Genomic DNA, 18,395 nt, shown 5'->3' on the forward strand with positions numbered 1-18,395 from the left:
CCTGTTCTTTTCTTCTGGCTATGGATGCTATGTGGCCAGCTGCTTCAAACTCCAATGTCCCGACTTCCCTACCACGCTGGACCTTAACCTGGACCTCTGAACCCAATATACCTTTTCTCCTTCAGCTGCTTTTGTCAGTATTTTACCACAGAAACAGGAAAGAAACCAAACAGTGGGTTCATTAACAAATATGTTTTTATAAAGTGAGGGATATGAAAATAAGTTTTCCTGTCTAACTTCTTGCTAAACGTTATGAAGAGTGGAAAATTCTAGTTCACACATATAACTATATAGAAAAGAATAGAAAAAATGAGGTATATTTTAATTTTTATATGTATCATATATTTTTCTATTGAGAAAGGAACATATCATATATATATATATATATATATATATATATATATATATATATATATAAACATGTTAAGGACTACTATAACTTGTAAACTTAAATGAAAACAGGAACTTTTGAGATAGAAGTGAAGAAAGTTACAGCTACACGTACAAAGATGTTTTGGTTCACAAAGACTCAAAAGGAGGAGGTTTTTGGATGAAAAGGATTTTTTAATGAAAATGTAAACCTTTTTCTACAAAGGTAGAATGGCCGGACTGCTCTACAGAGGGAGGCAGGGAAGAATGATAGGGGAAAAGATTTAATCATGCAGCAGAAAGTCTAGGGAAGGCCGAGTGGTGCGGGAGCACACCTGTACGCCCAGCACTCAGGAGGCAGGGACAGGAGGATATCTGTGAGTTCTAGGCCAGCCTGGGCTACATCAGGAATTCCAGGATAGCCAAGGCTACATAGAGAGACTCTGCCTCAAAAAAATAAACAGAAAGAAGAAAAAAAAAAAAAGCCTTAGGAAGTCTTATTAGGTTTGTGAAAATGGAATCATATAAAAGGAAATTTCTGTGGCATCAGGGTAATTAAAGTTTATTTAAAACACATACAGCATATTGTAAAAATTAAACATTGACAAACTGACATTAAAAAAACCCAGCCGGGCGGTGGTGGCGCATGCCTTTAATCCCAACACTTGGGAGGCAGAGGTAGGCGGATCTCTGTGAGTTTGAGGCCAGCCTGGTCTACAAAGTGAGTTCCCAGGAAAGGTGAAAAGCTACACAGAGAAACCCTGTCTCCAAAAACCAAAAAAAAAAAAAAAAAAAAAAAATCCAGTTCTGAGTATTTAAACCAACAAGTTTCCTTGTTATAGATCTGCCCAAAGACTGTGCTTTATCAAGATGATTTCCAGTATCTCTATTATACTTTTCATAAAAACATGGATTTCCACCCCCACCCCCACCCCCCGGAGACACAAAGTGTTTCTCTGTGTAACAGCCCTGGCTGTCCTGGAACTCACTTTGTAGACCAGGCTATCCTGGAACTCACAGAGATCCACCTGTCTCTGCCTCCAGAGTCTTGGGATTAAAGGCGTGCGCCATCAGGCCTGGATAAGACATGGGATCTTAAGGAAGTTTATAAGTGGCTGTTGCTGCTGCTGTGCTGTTCTGTATGTACAGCTGGTTGGTTGGTTGGCTTTGTTTGGTTTTTGTTAGTTAGTTAGTTAGTTAGTTAGTTAGTTAGTTAGTTAGTTAGTCAGTTAGTTAGTTAGTTAGTTAGTTTGAGGGGGGCATCACACTCACTGTCATCCAGACTATCATCCTAGAATGGCAATATCTGGATGTGGGATGTCAATTCTTCTGCCTCAGTCTCCAGAGTGGTAGGATTCCAAGTATAAGCAAGAGTGGAGGCTTATTAAGTATATATTTGTTTTAAAGTCTTTTGAGTGATTATTTTAGAACTCTGGCTAAATAAATGACTATTACTTTCCCATGATGCTTGATATTTATTTTTAATGCAAATGTTCTAAAGATCATATAAAATTTATAAAAGCCTGAAGGTCCTAGTGTGAGGCTGTCAGTCATGACCATTATCTTAAAATGATATGTGCAATAAAAATAACTAAACCATGTCAATTGCCAAACTCTCATCAAACTTTAAACTACAAATATTATATCTTTTTTCAACCATAGTTTTGATTCCTCTTTGAAACACTTAGAACCAGATTCACTGGTGGGGTAGGGGTGGGAAGACCTCTAATACAACTTTCTGGGAACAATAAGCTATATAATTCACAACCAGTTTTCCTTTGACTATCTTTGGTTAAAATTAATATAATCTGAAAGGTAGACATTATGTTTCCTAGTTCTGGTGGACTTTGTTTTGTACTTTCCACTAACTCTGTACCTGTTATGTGTCACCATCCTGAAGAAGTGCCACTGTTCTGAAAAGATAACCCAGCCATGTCCCATGCCTCCACTACAGGCAGGCTGAACGTAACCATGGATTCCAGGGAAGACACACTGAGACCTACTCCAGTTTGGCCTCTTTCTGGCTCAAGTGTGACTGATGTGAGCACGACCCTGACTCTCCATCACCAGTCACTGTTGCCTTGATATGGTTGAGATGAGCAAGTAGGGTGTCCACCCCAGCAGTGACAGATAATCAAAGTCTAAATACATTGATCACCAACATTTCCAGGGGGAGGAAAGTAAGGAGGAAGTGAACCTTTTTAGAATCAAAATGGAATCTATTGTGTCAATTCAAACCAAAAACAAGTAAATCAAACTAGAAAGGAAGGAAGGAGGTGTTTATACACAAGACTGCCTCACGGTGACTGGGATGGAAAACTGCCATAGCCAGGAGCCTGCACAGAGGCCAGCAAAACTTCACACAGAAGCACTTCCATAAACACATTTCCACACTTGTCAACAGTCAGCAGTGAAGCCACTAGTTCTACTCACTGTAGCCAAGGGCATTTTTTTTTTCCAAATACCTCCTGTGATTCTCTTAGTATTTGTGTTTAAGCATTCACCTCTTTGAACACACACACACCACTTAGAGTAGAGCATACAGTCCTTCTGCTATGCTCTGAAATTCCCAAATAAATTTCGTAATCCAGAGGGGGAGGCTATCTCTGTTCAGTTGGCAACAAGTATTCATTCAGTGAAGATATTGCTGATGAGCATTTGGTGGTGACTGGGGGATCCGTGCTGTGTGAGTGGTGTGTTATATGTCTAGGAATACAGGGCTGGTGTGGGGACTAGAGAATGAGACACAGAGAGATGAGGGGTAAGAAGGGGCTTTGGGGGGTCTGAGGGCAAGTGTCAACTGTCAACTTGGCAGGACCTAGGAGACAAGCCTCCAGGCACACCTGTGAGGTGTTGATTAGGTTAAATGAGGTGGGAAGACCCACACTGAAGGTGGGCAGCACGGTTCTCTGGACTCAGGTCCTAGATTACATGAAGGGGAGAAAATGAGCTGTGTACCAGGACTCACTCACCTCTGCTTCCTGACTGTGGATGCAACGTGACCAGCTGCCTTGAGTTCTCCACCAGGGAGGACTGTATCCTTGACCTGTGCATTAAGATGAACCCTTTCTCATCTAAGTTGCTTTTGTTAAGGTATTTTATCTCAGCAACAAGAAATGAAGAGGTGCCAGGTACCTGTGTGAGTGGTGGGAGGGGCAGAAGAATGTGGGTGGAGTATGTGGGAGTGTGGAGATATTGAAGGGAGAAGGCATACATATATGGGAAAGGTGGTGGCACATCTCTATTTCATTTTATTTTATTATTATTATTTTTTTCTTTTTTCTTTTTTTGGTTTTTTGAGACAGGGTTTCTCTGTGTAGTTTTGGTGCCTGTCCTCGATCTTGCTCTGTAGACCAGGCTGGCCTCGAACTCACAGAGATCTGCCTGGCTCTGCCTCCCTACTACTGGGATTAAAGGCATGTGCCACCACTGCCCGGCTGGCACATTTCTCTAATAATGAACCTAATAAGACTTAAATATAAATTGGGACAGGGATGTATTTGCTATGGCTTCGGTTGTAGTCACCATGGGAACACCTGCCTGCAATGTCCCCAGGGGTCACCTTCTTAGCAACTTTCTATGGGCCCCATGGCATCCTGTAGCTTCTGAAGACACCTAGGCAATCACACCATTCAAGACTCAGTCCTTGAGTAAATGCCTGAATTATGGAAGTCAGAACTAAGTGCTCAATTTAGATCACGTGATTCAAGTCCGAGACAACAGGACTTTTATAAGTGAAATAAAGGGATTCTGCCCCGGAGACGAGTGTGAGGGAAAGGGCTTCAGAAAGCCACCTACATTTGGTCTCACCCTTTTTTGGGCAAGGGGGTGGAAAACTCCCACCCAGATGAAGGATAGACATTTCCCCCCCCCCTCCATACAAGTACACATTCCAGTACATTCTTAAGAGTAAAACCAAAAAAGACGAAAGCAGCAAAGACACCCAGTGCCACAGCGGCCCAGCCAGGTGCACTGAGCTCCTGGTCAGGTCCAGCAGGACTAACTCAGGGGGCGCTTTCCACCCAGGGCTGCTCCATCACCAAAACAGCCCAAGGAAAAGAAGAAACAGTGCTATGTCTGGGGACAGAAGGAAAAGAACAGAGCCACCAAATGTCTGGTCACAAACAGAAAAGAATAAATCTGTGTTACAACAGACAGGCTGTCACCCACTAGACCTCAAGTCGGCCCGATAAATGAGGGCAGTTAGAGATTATGCAAAGGTTTTGCGCTTTCAATAAAATTGCTTGGCAGGTGTAAAATATTAATTCAATCTGTCCGAATAGAGAATGATTAACCAAAAGGATGGAGAAGCTAATGAAGAGGAATAGAAGGTTCCATGGGATGCAGGAGTCCTTAGGGCCCTCCTGGCTCTGAACAGGATTGGAGGAAGTCCTGTCAAAAACCAGGAGTTAGAACAGGATAGAGCCATTACTTCTAAATTTACAGAAAACTAGATATTTTTCCCCCATGCAATCATCTCAAGGATGTAAGTGATTGCCTCCCCAGGACAGACAATGGCCCATTTTAAGAGCTACAATGTATGCTGATTATACAGGGCTCTGATGTGCTCCCAAATCACAAACACTTTCACCTCCACTCTCAATGGCCTGTTACCTATACCTTAGGACAGCTGCCATTCTCTTGAAAGGGCTGAGCCCTGCCTAGAGCAACCAAGCTGTTTTAATTGCGTGCCGCCTCTCCTCCTTAGGGCCGACGAAGAGAACGGACTGAACAATCAGACAATTTCCTAATTCCCGGGGATCCACTCACCATGCTGTGTGAAGAGGTCACTATGAACAATCTCAATCAAGCAGTAGAGCTTCTGGACGGTCAGCAAGCCCGCAGGGACATTCAGGATGAATTCCGTGAACATTTTGCTATGAGCAGAAACGCAAGTGACATGGTTCAGAAGCATGGCCAGCCCGAGCACCCCACTCCGTCCCAAGGTGGTGCAGAATCACCAGGGTAGGAAATAGCCCTGAAATGTCAAGACCAGGTTTGCTAGGGGCCTTTACAAAAGCCAAGCCTGAATCTTATCCTGGGAATCTGTGTTTTAAAACATTGGTTCTTACCACAGAGTGAGTGGCTACGATTCAAATTACATACAATGGTAAGTGCTGGTAAGGGTATAAAGAAATTAGATCCTTCGGGCTATATGGGTAGGAAAGGAAAGGGGTATGGCCACTTGAGAATTTCCTGAAAATGGAAAAAACACATTACCCTGTGTTCAATATACACATATATACAAAACTTGTAAGCACTCAAAAAAAGGAGAAACTGCCCCAAAATATTATTAGCATATTCTACAAGGGTAAAAAACTGGGCACAAGCAGCTAGGGTGTGTTATCTGTAATCAAAACGACCAAGAAGGCATTGAATCTGAGGCACTCGCCAGCTTAGTTACCAAGGACAAGCAAATTTAGGCTAACATCAAACCAGTGCGCTAGCATCATCACAGAGGCTAACTGACTGATGCATGAACATCGTTTTGAGAAGCCTACTTTGTATGAGGAGAGATGCATGTTGTTGTAGCCTAAATAAACGGTGGGCCAGCATGGGAAGGTATGCCATGAAAGTCACTCCTAATTACGTAATTATATAAGACATTATATCAGGAAAACAAGAAGCCTTCAGTTTAGAAGCTGACTGTGAAGAAAGAATGCTTACTTGGAGAGAGAGAGAGAGAGAGAGAGAGAGAGAGAGAGAGAGAGAGAGAGAGAGAGAGAGAGAGAGAGAGAAAGAGAGAGAGAGATTTTAATGTCATTTGCAAAAATTGGTATAGAAGGCATTAATGAGGCACATTTAGGCACTGAGCAGCGAGTGAAGGCAGGCCGCCCAGGGGAAACAGGTCTTCCCCAGAGCTCCAAGTACACAGCACAACTGCCAACCACAAGCAGGGTTGGTGTCCCTCCACTGGATATGGCTCTGGCTCCCACCAGACAACTTTCTCCACTTTCTCTCACTGTCTCCAGCCCTGTGCATCTCAAACATCTACTGGAATCCCTTGAGGGTTAATGGAAACCAGACACTAGGCAACCATGTCTAACTAAGAAGATTCAGGAAGAGCTTGGGGTTTGGCTTCTAATAAGTACTGGGGCCATGGGTGCTGCTTGTCCAGGGACCATCCTTTTTAAAGTCACGTTCCAAGGAAAGGACTTTGCAGAGACACAGCTGAGCAAACCAACATCTGGATCACATAGGTTTCTCTTTCATCACTTGGAGGCTGCTAAGCTAGAACCCGAATGTCAGGGTCCTGGAAGCAGAAAATAAGTGTGTCCCTGTTGGACACTAAATCTCAGGCAAATCAGAGAGAGTGCTGTCCAGGAGCCCCCTTGCCCTTCAATTTCAAGACATTAATGGCTTAGGGTGGATATAAAGTGAAGGAAAGATGACCCCTCAGGGACAAATGTCCTCTCACAGATATTTGGAGGGTCTGGTTAGCACAAATGGTGCCATTTCCTGCACATGGTTCATTGTGTCAAACCTCAAACAAACATAAAGCAGAGGTGGACCGGGCTGCTGGGGCTCACACGTGGGATCAAAGGCTAAACATCCATCAAAGAACTTGTCAGAAAGCCACAGGATCTGCAGCTTACGCAACAAAGAAGACTGAAAGGGGGCATAACCCAAGAAGGGAAAACCTGGTCCCTAGACTAATATTCCACTCTGAATGACCAGTGGCCACCTCCTCAGAGGGTTTCCTGCCATGATGGGCTGTACCTTGAACTGTGAGCCATAATAAACACTTTCTCTCTCATGTTGTTTCCGTGAGGGCATTTTATCACAGGAACAGCCAGACAGACTAAGACAGCCTTGGGCCATAGTCCCATTGTACTGTAAACCATTTTCCAACAACAACAAAAGAGTGACTGTTGGCAGGTAAAGCCCTCTCTACAAAAAGGCAAATCAGCCACACCCATTCCACCCAATCCAGGTCATTGCCCTCTGTAGGGATGAGGCAGCCTAGAGCATCCTCCAAACTGAATGCTCTGACAAAAAGCTGCACATGGCAAGCATCTGTTTCCAGGACAATTACCTGAGCTCCTTGGGATCAAACACCAACTTCACATCATTGACGATCGTCGGCAAGTACTTCAGGGCTGCCCCCTGCGAACCAGAAAGAGGGAGGTTGAGCATAATTAAGGCACGCAAATCTTAGCACAATCTTGTAATTCTGATAAAGATCCACAGAAAAATTGAGAGGAGAAAGACCGCTTCCAGAGGAGGCTTAACCACAATGACAAATGAACAAAACCACCTCTTATGGGCATTTCTTTTGTGTCCACATGCTTAAGAGGGCAGAGAGATTGTAAGAGTCACAGAACAGGGAGTTTGCTGTGAGATTGTGCCTCAAAAGATGTCAGAAGCTAAACCCATGAAGTCTTACTAACATGGCTACCTGAACAAGAACAATACCAATACGCATACCAATACCAATGTGGATGGGGAAAGCTCATGGGTCCTCAATCCTAGACAAAGAACCACTGGCAACTAATGAATGCAGAGTGGAAGAAATCGTCTTCCTTAGGAAGAGCATACCAACTAATTATCCAAAACCAAATGATCTAAACATGTATACAAGTAACATTATAGGGCCAAAGGGGGGAAGGTGGCATTAGTGAACACCAATAAGCAATGCTTGTAAAACTAAGTGAGGTGAGCAGAAATAGTCATCTCCTTCAACTGAATCAATACCTCAGATAACAAAATGAACACCAATCACCTAGAAAAATACCCTTTTACCAAATCCACTGTGGCACACAGAGGCAGTTCTGTTCTACCCCAAAGATGTCTTCCTGCTGTCTGTGTCCTTTAGTGAAAGACCATGTTGATCTTTACTCAGTCACCTCTGGCTTTCACCTCTGTGTCTTCCAGCTTCTTAAACTACAGGCAGTGACTCCATCTGGGTCCTCACATACAAACATGGAGGGCTTGAGAAGTCAGGCCACAGTCAAGGTTTGGGGAACATACAGGACCCCAAACTTGGTTCAAAATCAAGTGTGCAGTATGCCTGAGTGTTTCGTGTCTGCCCACACCATACCTCAGGACTTCACTGCAGCAGCCCTGGCTCTGCCCACACAGCATGCCCACTGGGCACTGAGCACGCTATCACACCACACATGGGCAAGGAGCTCTGCCCCACCCCCAGACCCTCAGTTCAGATCCCAAACACTATATGTTAATGAATCACACTATTCTTACCATAATAACATTTTCTGCCTTTAAAGAAATAACAGTGGCTTGATTTACAGGAAGGAGAGACTTGTGATATTTCCCTACTATCACTCTTGAGCATGCATCTCATTAGCATATCCTTGGAATATTGAGATATACAAACAAGCATGTGTGTATCATTAATATGCACATTTGCTCTTCTCTTTGATGAGTAGTAAAATTCTATGCATATCCAATAATTGTTTTTAAATAAATTTTGAATGATGTATCCTCAGTACTTACTGATCTGGATATTCCCATATACCTGGGGTCATGTAAACATTTCCCAGATGAAAGAGAGTTATGAGCACAAAGAAGTGAAGAACCCCTGTTCTAGAAAGCCCAGCACCTCTCAGACAGAGAGCAGAGATCAAGTCTATTACCAGACATTCTCCATGCCAAGACCTGTCCACTCAGGTATTTATTGAAAATTTTAAATTAGTACACACAATACTAAGTTTCATTACAGCACTTTCAAACAAACTTTATTTTTATTAATTCTCTTCTCCATGTCTCTCCCGTCCCCCTGACTGATCCCCACTCTGCTGGCTCCATAGTCTCCTTAACTCCCATCCTGTCACTTGTTTGAAATCTCCTCAATCCTCTTTTCTGCAGGTTCCTCAGTGGTGTCATAGCATACGTCCGTACACACACACACACACACACACACACACACACACACACACACACACACTATAAGCTGGGATCCCCATAGAGAGAGAACATTCAATATTTGTGTTTTTGACTCTGGGTCACGTCGCTTAATATATTTTTCATATCTATTCATTTTCTTGCAACGTTCATGATTTTATTTTTCTCTACTACTGAATAAAATTCAACTGGGTATACAAACCACAATTTCATTAACCATTCATCTGTTGATGGCTTGTTCCATTTCCTTCTTATTGTGATAAATTAAACAAGCAAAAAACTGCCAATCAACAAAACTGCCAGTCAACAAACGGGCTAATGAAATGAAAAGACTGTTTTCAAAAGAAAATAAATGAATGCCCAATATGTATTTTTTATAATGTGCAACATCCTTAGCCATCAGAGAAATGAGAATTAAAACTACTTTGAGTTCCATCTCACCCCAGTCAGAACGGTTGTCATAAAAAAAGAGACAGTGCTGGTGAGGATGCAGAGAAAGAAGGGCCCCATTCACCGTTGAGAGGAGTGGAAACGAGCAGTCATTACGGAAACCAGTATGAAGTTTTCTCCAGAAGTTCAAAGCAAAAGGGGGCTAGAAAGACAGCTTAGTGGGGTCATGGCACTTGCTACCAAACTTGATGACCTACGTCCAACCCCTAGGAGCCCCATGATAGAAGGACAGAACTAATTCCTGTGAGTTGTACTCTGACTTCCACACATACTCCCTGGCATGTGTGCACATCCTACACACACACACACACACACACACACACACACACACACACACACACACACACACACACACAATAAATAAGTAAGTAAGTAAGTAAGTAGATAGGTAAATAAATAGATAAATAAATAGATGTAATTAAAATTTTTTTAATAGCAATACCATATGACCCAATTGTAGCACTCCTGAGTATACACCCAAGGAGCACACGCCACCACAAAGACATTTGTAACTCTTACATCTCTTCTCTAATTCTGTCAGGATTCCTATGTGGATGGAAGTGAGAGGTATCAGAGGAAGAGAGTGACAATCCAGACATTAGTGACTTCGGCCTTATTCACAGAGAGCACTGAACAGTAGAAATACAAGTGAACCCAGGTGGAGCAGGAGACCCTACCCCTCAGATATATCGTGCTCGGAAAAGTTCCTGAGCATCAGTGTTGTGACCTGGCTTTGTCACATTCTGTCTGTGACTCTAAGTAGCACATGCGCCATACAGAGTCCTGCTTCTGACGCAATGCCATCTGACTCATGTCAATTACTTCAAGGAACTGCAGGAAAGCTCAAAATCAAATAGAAAAGAGAGAAAGCTGGCACTCAGAGTGCCGGAAACCACGATGGAATCAGTGTTTTCTCCCCCAAACAAGCAGAACTCACTTTCAGAGTATCTCCCTGAACATACATGGTCAAGAGAGTTGTAACCAAGGCACCAACTCTCCAAACGCATCACCAAATGAATTCATTCCAGATCCACACATGATACAAAGGTAAACCTATAAAGGCATCATTGCTCTTAAACGAAAAACTTAGAACTCGGAAACTTTTAAAAGAAGATGTTTATAACTTTGGACCAAGCTAAGATTTCTCACACACAATAATAACTGCACAGACTATAAAAGAAAACACTCAAAACAAAGAGCCACATCTCTGAAAGGCACAGTTTGGATGACAAAGCAGGAGTCATACACAGGGAGAAGTTAGCTATGAATCTCCATCTGAAAGATTCATATCCAGCATGTTCAAAGAGCTCAGAAACTCAATAAGAAAACAACACTCTGTACTTAAAAAAATGCAAAAGACTGGAAGAGACACTTCTCTGAGGGAATATGGACAGATGAAAAATGAGTACTCGCAAAGATGCTGAGCACCAGACAGACATGGTAGTGCACATCTGTAATCCCAGAACCTGGAAGTTGAAGGTAGATAGGTCAGGAGTTCAAGGTCATTGGCAAGATCAAGGCCAGCTGGAGGAAAGAAATAAAGAGGGACAGAGAAAGAGAAGGGGAGGAGGGAGAGGAGGAGGGGGGAGTAAGAGAAGAAGAGGGGAGGAGTGCAGAAGTGGAGGGAAGGAGAAGGAAGAGGAGAGAGATCTCAACACCACTACTCATCAGGAGAATGCAAAGCAAAACCCCGGAGAGGCACCACTCCATCTTGTAGAATTGCTAAAAGGGAACCAAAGCGTTCAGCAACGTGCCTGTGCTGCTAGTCAGGATGCAGAGATAGCGAAGCAAGGTCAGACACAATCTTGGTAGCTTGTTGCAGTGAGACAGAAAGAAGAATATGCCCATCAAGTGCACCCCTAGATGTTCGAATTAGAGAAACCCTGCATGTGATCATGCAGGGTACCCTTACTGCTAATCAATTAAAAAAACAAAAAAGTAAGTGACCAAAAAGTAAAAAGTCCCTCAAGAGATGAAGCCATACCATGAAGTACCACGGAGCACTGAAAGTAACAAACCACAGTTGCACACATGCAGATGAATCCCAGATGCACTGGACTAAGACGGGGATCCAGAAGGTCACACAGACTATGACTACATTTTAAACATTCTGGATAAGTCAAAGTATCATGGAGCAGGTGAAAGTGAGGGGGAATCTCCTGCCAAAGAGGGTGGAGGAAAGTCACAGAGGCTGGCGCCCTTCCATGTGCCTGCATTTTTGGCTTTGTAGAAAGTGCCAGAACTGTCTGGCATTAAGATTAGCCTCTGAAAGAAGCCAGTTGGCAGAAAAATAGAAACCCCACCACACAGAGGCCGACATGTAATAGAAAAAAAAATGAGCCCCTTACAAATGTCCCAGTCTGGCCCATGCAGGAGGCTTTCGCCTTAATTTTCAAAACCATTTGAAAACCAAAAAAAAAAAAAAAGAAAAAAAAAAGAAAGAAAGAAATTAAATGGATATATGCCCATATTTAGAATGAAAGCATATAGGGGCAAAAAGGGGGGGCTAAGAATGGATCTGCACTCAGGTGTGTAAGGCTTCAGCAGCCAGATTCAAGTCACATGACTAGAATCTTAATCTACACAATGCGAACATCCTGGCCCAACTGATACACTAAATGGTCGGTCACAACCTCTCGGGGGAGCCCTTGAGCGGGCCACCACAGATGGGCGGGAAGTGCCAAGCTGTCTTGGAGTGCAGGTTAAAGGCCAGGTTTAACAATGATGAGATTGGTAGGTGGAGACAACTAGACCCCCAGAACCTTGCTAGCTAACTACCCTAGTCTACCTGGAGAAATTCCAGACCATCTAGAAATCCTGTCTCAAGCAAAAAGTGAAAGACACCTGGGGAATAACTCTGAGGTTGTCCTCTGACCTCCACACACATACCATGCATGTGAGTACGCATACAACCATGAAAACACACAGGGCAGATGAGCAACTTGTCCCCTAACTCTCCCTCATACATTTCGGGTGCCTGTTGTTCTCTGTAGGCATTAGTACTACCTTTCAACACCAAACAGATCCAGGGTTTCCAATTAGTAACCCTGGGCTGCTATTGAAAAAAAGCGCTAAATAGAAATCATTTCTTTCTGGTTTCAAATGTTCTGCTTCAACTCCCTCAGACTTGGTCTGGAAAACTAGAAAGTATTTATGGTGACATTTAATAATGAGTATCTGCAAAGGCTGGCTGCTTGGTCTTTTAAAGTGTCTCATTTAGTTTGTGGACGTCCAGAGGGGAAGGTGTAGATGGGCTCGGCACATTTTATACTGAACCCAACAAAGTATTCAGCTGCCGGCAGCAACTCCATAAACAGCACCTCACAAGGATACAGCAGACAGCCATGAACCAGACAGGGCTTTATGAGTCACCATCCGCAAACAGCCTTGAGCCACCCAGCTCACTGTTCCGCAGGACAGTCAGAATGGCAGGTCAGAGACAGGGTCCCGGTAGGCTTCCCCAGTGAGGTTCTCTTGGGCCTCCTCACCCAAGGATGTCCTAGGGATGTATACAGAAGTCAGTGTCTGCTGAGCAGAGCCTCAGAGACCAGTGATCTCACAAAGCCCATTAGCCTAGAACGCGGTTCATCAGACTAAGTATCACAGAACTCCTATCTTACAAGAAAAATGGTTTAAGGAAAAGAGAGTTAGACCACAAATCGGAATTGCCGTGACATGAGGCCTCTGCTTCTGTGACCATCCTCGGGACCCTGCAGCCACCTCTTCTCACTCTGCCCTCCCTCCCAGCACCCTCTGTGGTACTTCCTTCTCCCTGCCCTCCTACCTGTGGGGGTCCCTCCACCTATGGGCTCTGGGATCTCACCCCCTTCCACCCCTAACATGTACTCCCCCTTCCTCCCGAACTTCACACCTGCCCAAGGGCTTCTGGGCTTCGGATGCCTTCTTCCTCCACAGCCTTGGCTGTAGGCTATCCACTTGGATATCAGCCGCCCAAGCATTCCCCTTCTTCATAGCCCACTTCTGAGAACCACAAAGCTACCTGGTATTAAACTTGCCCCGACCCTGACACCTTCTCCCTTCTGTAAATATCCCATCCAATGCCTCAACCTCCTACCTCTGCTCTGACCCCCTCGAGCTCATTTTTTTTCCTGGGAAATATATATATAGTGACAAATAATGACATCCTCTGCTCTCGGGGTAAGGGTGACCTGGCCAGCATTGCCTCAGGCTCCTGGGCTCTGGTCCACCTGAAGAACCCTCTTCAAAAAAATGTAGAGCCCCTATGGTTTCCTTTATGGGCTTATGCACTATACCTTCTCCCATGGCAACCCCACCAACACGACCTCAGTTAATCTGCTTAGTCCCCACACTTAGTTTAGACCCCAGTCTCTCCAGGACACAGAAATGCTGAATTAAATAGCTAGAGACATTCTTAAGGGCAGTAATCCAAAGTTGGCTTGCTCATGTGTCCATAGAAAAGGATGACCTCTGTTCTCCATTTTCCCAGAGAACAGGAGGCAATGACAGTCACCAGGTCTCCCAAAAGAAAGGAAGCCTGGTGAGGTCTTCACTGGGTTCTGAAACAACCCCTGCCTCTCCGCTTGCAGCCATGCCTGTTGACACTCTCAGCAAAGGGAGAAAACCACCTTATCTTATGTTCCAGACTCAGCAGCTCTGCTTCCCTCCCTCCCCGACTCACCCCTGGGCCAGTGTGAACCACCTGGCTGAGGACCACATCTTGCTTGTCTTGTTTCCAGTAAATACTAGGATATGCTCAGAGTTCACAGTGCTAGAGATGGGGCTTGAGCTTGCTAGAGGCATCAATGTCCTCTACAGAGTGGGGCCACTGCTCTGAGGGCAGGACTTGGTCAAGTGGAAGGGCAAAAAAAAAGCCAAGACACAGCACACTGTGGGCAGATGACACTGGGCAGTCTTATCTAAAGAGACACCCATAGCAAAAAAGGTGATGGCTCACGGGTGTACTGATACCAGCAGTGTGGACGAGAGAGACAGTGCAGGGTGACTGAGGGCAGGGCTCCAGACTAGTATTAGGAACGATGATGGAGTCCACCATCTGCAATTCTAATGTACTACCAGGTAGTAACTAATGGCTATGGTTGATAGGACCTGCCTCCCCGAGACACTGGAAGAAAGAAACGCCATGAGCACATAAGCTTGCCCAGGGATGCCAAAGGGTATCCAGTACACAACAGACTCTGGCCAGTTCCACCAGCACAGTGGCCCACAGGACAGCATGCGGATGCAGCAAATGTTAACTCAGAAAGCACCCTGCCTGCAGGGCTTTCCACCCCGAGTCTGAACTCCCTGGAAATTTTATAACTAGTCAATCGGAGTTCTCAACGAGCAATGAAAGGGCATTTGCATTTTCTTCTGGATTTGTTTGGTTTCTCTTCTTCTAGGAAAATCAGTGAAGGCTTTTCCTCACACAAAGAAAGGTCTGCTCAGAATGTGACAATCTCTCCTCAACAGTGGCGTAGTACAGGCTTCCTGGGCCTTGCACAGTGTGAAACCACTCACCCATTTCTGAGGCTGTGGAGTTGGGGGAATGGGATGGTGGACAGGCCTTCGGGATGTTGCCAAGAGACAGAGCTGAGTGGAGGGGCAGGGGGCGTATCTCTCTCAATCCATCCCATGAGGCTGGGTACCATGGGCCATTTACCCTATGCCCTGCTCTATCAAAGAACGGCAAAGCCCCCTGCAGGAATTCAGACAAGCCCACTGATCTGGGTTCTGTTTACTCATCTGCTCTTCATTAAGTCAGAGGGGAACTTACAACTGAATGTCGATTTTTTTTTAAGCCAGTTATTTCCTTCTATTTGGTTTGAAATACAGCTAAAGAAGCATCACAGCAGATTCAAGCCAGGCTTGAGGTTCTCTTTAAACTGGATGGAGCTTTTATCCATCCATCCTGATGGACAAGTCCAATTCTGAATACACTTGAGCCTGTGGGCAAACGTCCACTGACCTAGGGATATACTGAGAACAAAACACGCACTTGAGGCCTCACGCACAGGCATGTGCAATGAGGGCCTGGGAGATGGCCCAGTTGGTGAAGTGTGTCTGGGTTTTGTTTTGTTCTGTTTTTTGTTTTTTTTTTTTTTTTTACAAACACAAGGATATGAGTTCGAGCTCCAAAACTCACGTAAAGAAAAGCTTGACATCATGGTGCAACACTTCTAATCTCAGCACTGGAGAGGTGAAGACAAGCACATTCCTGGGGCTTAACAGATAATTAGCCTTGCTCCAGGCCAGTGAGAGACCCTGCCTCAAAGAAAAAACAAGGTGGGTGTGCCTGAGGGCACAAAACCCAAGGCTGACTTCTCATATAACTGCAGAGAGAGAGACAGAGACAGAGACAGAGACAGAGACAGAGAGACAGAGAGAGATGTGGGGATGTGTTTTGCGACACCGATCCACCACTGAGGGCAGATGAAAGCCAGCAAGTGATATATGGTGTAAGACACAGAATCATGCTGCAGGAAAAGCTATTTCCACTTCTATGAGGAGACAGGCAGGCTGCCGAGTGTCCTTCCTAAAATTGGGTTCATCTCTTAATATCCAAGTAATCAGGAATTCAGAGCATTCGGCAATCAAAACCCCAAAGAAGGTAAATGAGGTCAAAAGGGAACCAAATGGACAAGGAACACAGAGAAACCAAAATTTCAAAGGGAAAAACGGGAAACTCATTAAAAGGACCACAAAAGGGCAGAAGATGCTTTTAAAGTTTTCTCAACAGGAAAAGAGTTGGGGTTTAAAAAATTAAATAAATTTTATAGTTCACATAATTTCATTGTCATGCCTCTCATGAGAATGCTAACTTAATACAAACTGTAAAACAAAACAAAAAAATGCGCTTTCTACCCAGTGTCAGTTTAATGCTAAGAGTGTCTCTCTGCCTAAAAATATTACTACTGATGACGATTAATAGATACTATTTTAGGGTAAAGTTCAGCTACATTATTCAGCATAATTATTTTAATTAAATCCATTAGCATATCTTTATATAAGATTACAAGAGCTATCGGTGATACAAAATAAGTTTTTCTTGAATAATGTATGAACCAATTATTAATTTACATATTTCTGGAGAAAAACGCATATTAAAATGATTCCATTTGTAGATTTTTGAGCTAAAATATATATAAGTCAACAGAGTCTCCTCTCAGACTTCAGAGTTCTGGCTCTGGAAGACCTCAGAAATATCAGAAGATCTTGGTAAAGAAAACTGGAAATAACATGCCTGCCAAGAGCTACCCATGGGTGGAAGTCTTGAAACAGGGCACGTGGCTATACACAGTGGGTTGACAGAGAATGGACAGGAGCCTGTGGCTTTCAGAGCAGAGCAGGAGGAGTGTGGGGGCATAGACAGAACCCACATAAATAGAAAGCAGAAGAAAAAACTATTAGATACCTACATCTTGAGTTTCTCACCTCTTTCCTTGGTCCCCTGCCACAGGTCCTACCCTTCCTGACAGCATTCCTCATCTCTCCTGAGGCTTGGGTGTATTCCAGCCCTACTGTCCGTGGAGCTGCTGGAGTCACCTGTCCTAAGGACATCCGTCTATCCCCAAGTGCTACCAAAATTTAATAAAGAAATGACAAATGTATGTATATTTCTCATTGAACCTAGACCATGCTTCCACACTTAACACCCAAAAAGGTTGGACCACTTTTGAGAATACTGACAATTGGGAAAGAGGTTTTTTACTATGTAGGAATGTTTTCAGCATCTTGGGATACTTCCCACTAAAAGCTTGAACAAGATGCGTGAACACACACACACACACACACACACACACACACACACACACACACACACACAAGAACTTCCTGATTCATGTGGCTGTGTCACATACAGGTCACCACAGCACAGAGGTCCGAAGCCAAGTCCAGAGCCAGCAGACACTACAGTTGGTTGGCTCAAGCCACAATGACTTCTTTCTCTGTATCTAGCCCTAATTAAGTGAGCATACCCACCCCCTCGCCCGGCTTCCCTTCCTCCCACACAACTCTCTAACACTATCAGACAGAAAGATGGGACCAACATATGGTCCTTGTCCCCAGTGCCAGGCCTAAGAGAAACTAGAAGAGAATGAGTCAAGGGTAGAGTATGAGAAGCCACCATGACTCAATGACTCAGGACAAAGCCGCAGTGGCCCAGAAGAGCAGGCATGCCTTGCAGATGGCAGGCACGAAAAGACCCATGACTAGAGGCAGAGGCAAGGCAAAGAGAGGAAGACCAAGGAGTCAAACACAGCAGAAAGGAAAAAATGTCCCTATGTCTTAGTCTCTGTTGATCTCCTGTCAGTAATCTAGACATGCTAAACAGAGGAATTAGTGCAATTTAGCAGGAACAAACCTGAATTACATTACCGAACTTTTCAATTTTCCTTGCTTTTCTCCCCCCCCCCCCCCCCCTCTCTCTCTCTCTCCTTTCTTTTTAAACTTTCTACCAGCTCAGTCATGTTAGGGAGAGCTTGGAAAAAAGGAAAGCAATCGTGTGAGAAGGCCTGCTGATTGGTGCAAATTGGATACCTGTCTAGACAGTTTCCAGGAGGCAAAGCTTGACTTCTAAATGATGAGGACTATCTAAAACATACTTGAAATTCAGAAGAGGACAGGTGGGGAAACTGGGCCAGACCCACAGCCACTGAGGGGCCTGAACCTCAGTGAAGCAGTTTTGAACAGTAAGCAGAGAGTGAGCATAGCACATTACACTTGGGTTTCCT

At 44.3% G+C, this 18,395-nt stretch overlaps 1 protein-coding gene across 1 annotated transcript in view; it reads right to left on the bottom strand.

The window, feature by feature from the left end:
* The window catches only part of Dock1 (dedicator of cytokinesis 1), a 516,647-nt gene that overhangs the window by 323,276 nt on the left and 174,976 nt on the right, over positions 1–18,395 (bottom strand). Inside the window, 2 exon segments of the mRNA XM_052714776.1 lie at positions 5,140–5,246; positions 7,406–7,476. Of these exon segments, the coding sequence (XP_052570736.1) occupies positions 5,140–5,246; positions 7,406–7,476 (178 nt within the window).

This window comes from Peromyscus californicus, unplaced genomic scaffold (assembly GCF_007827085.1).
Source record: "Peromyscus californicus insignis strain IS unplaced genomic scaffold, ASM782708v3 Scaffold_4__1_contigs__length_199733344, whole genome shotgun sequence".
NCBI lineage: Eukaryota > Metazoa > Chordata > Mammalia > Rodentia > Cricetidae > Peromyscus > Peromyscus californicus.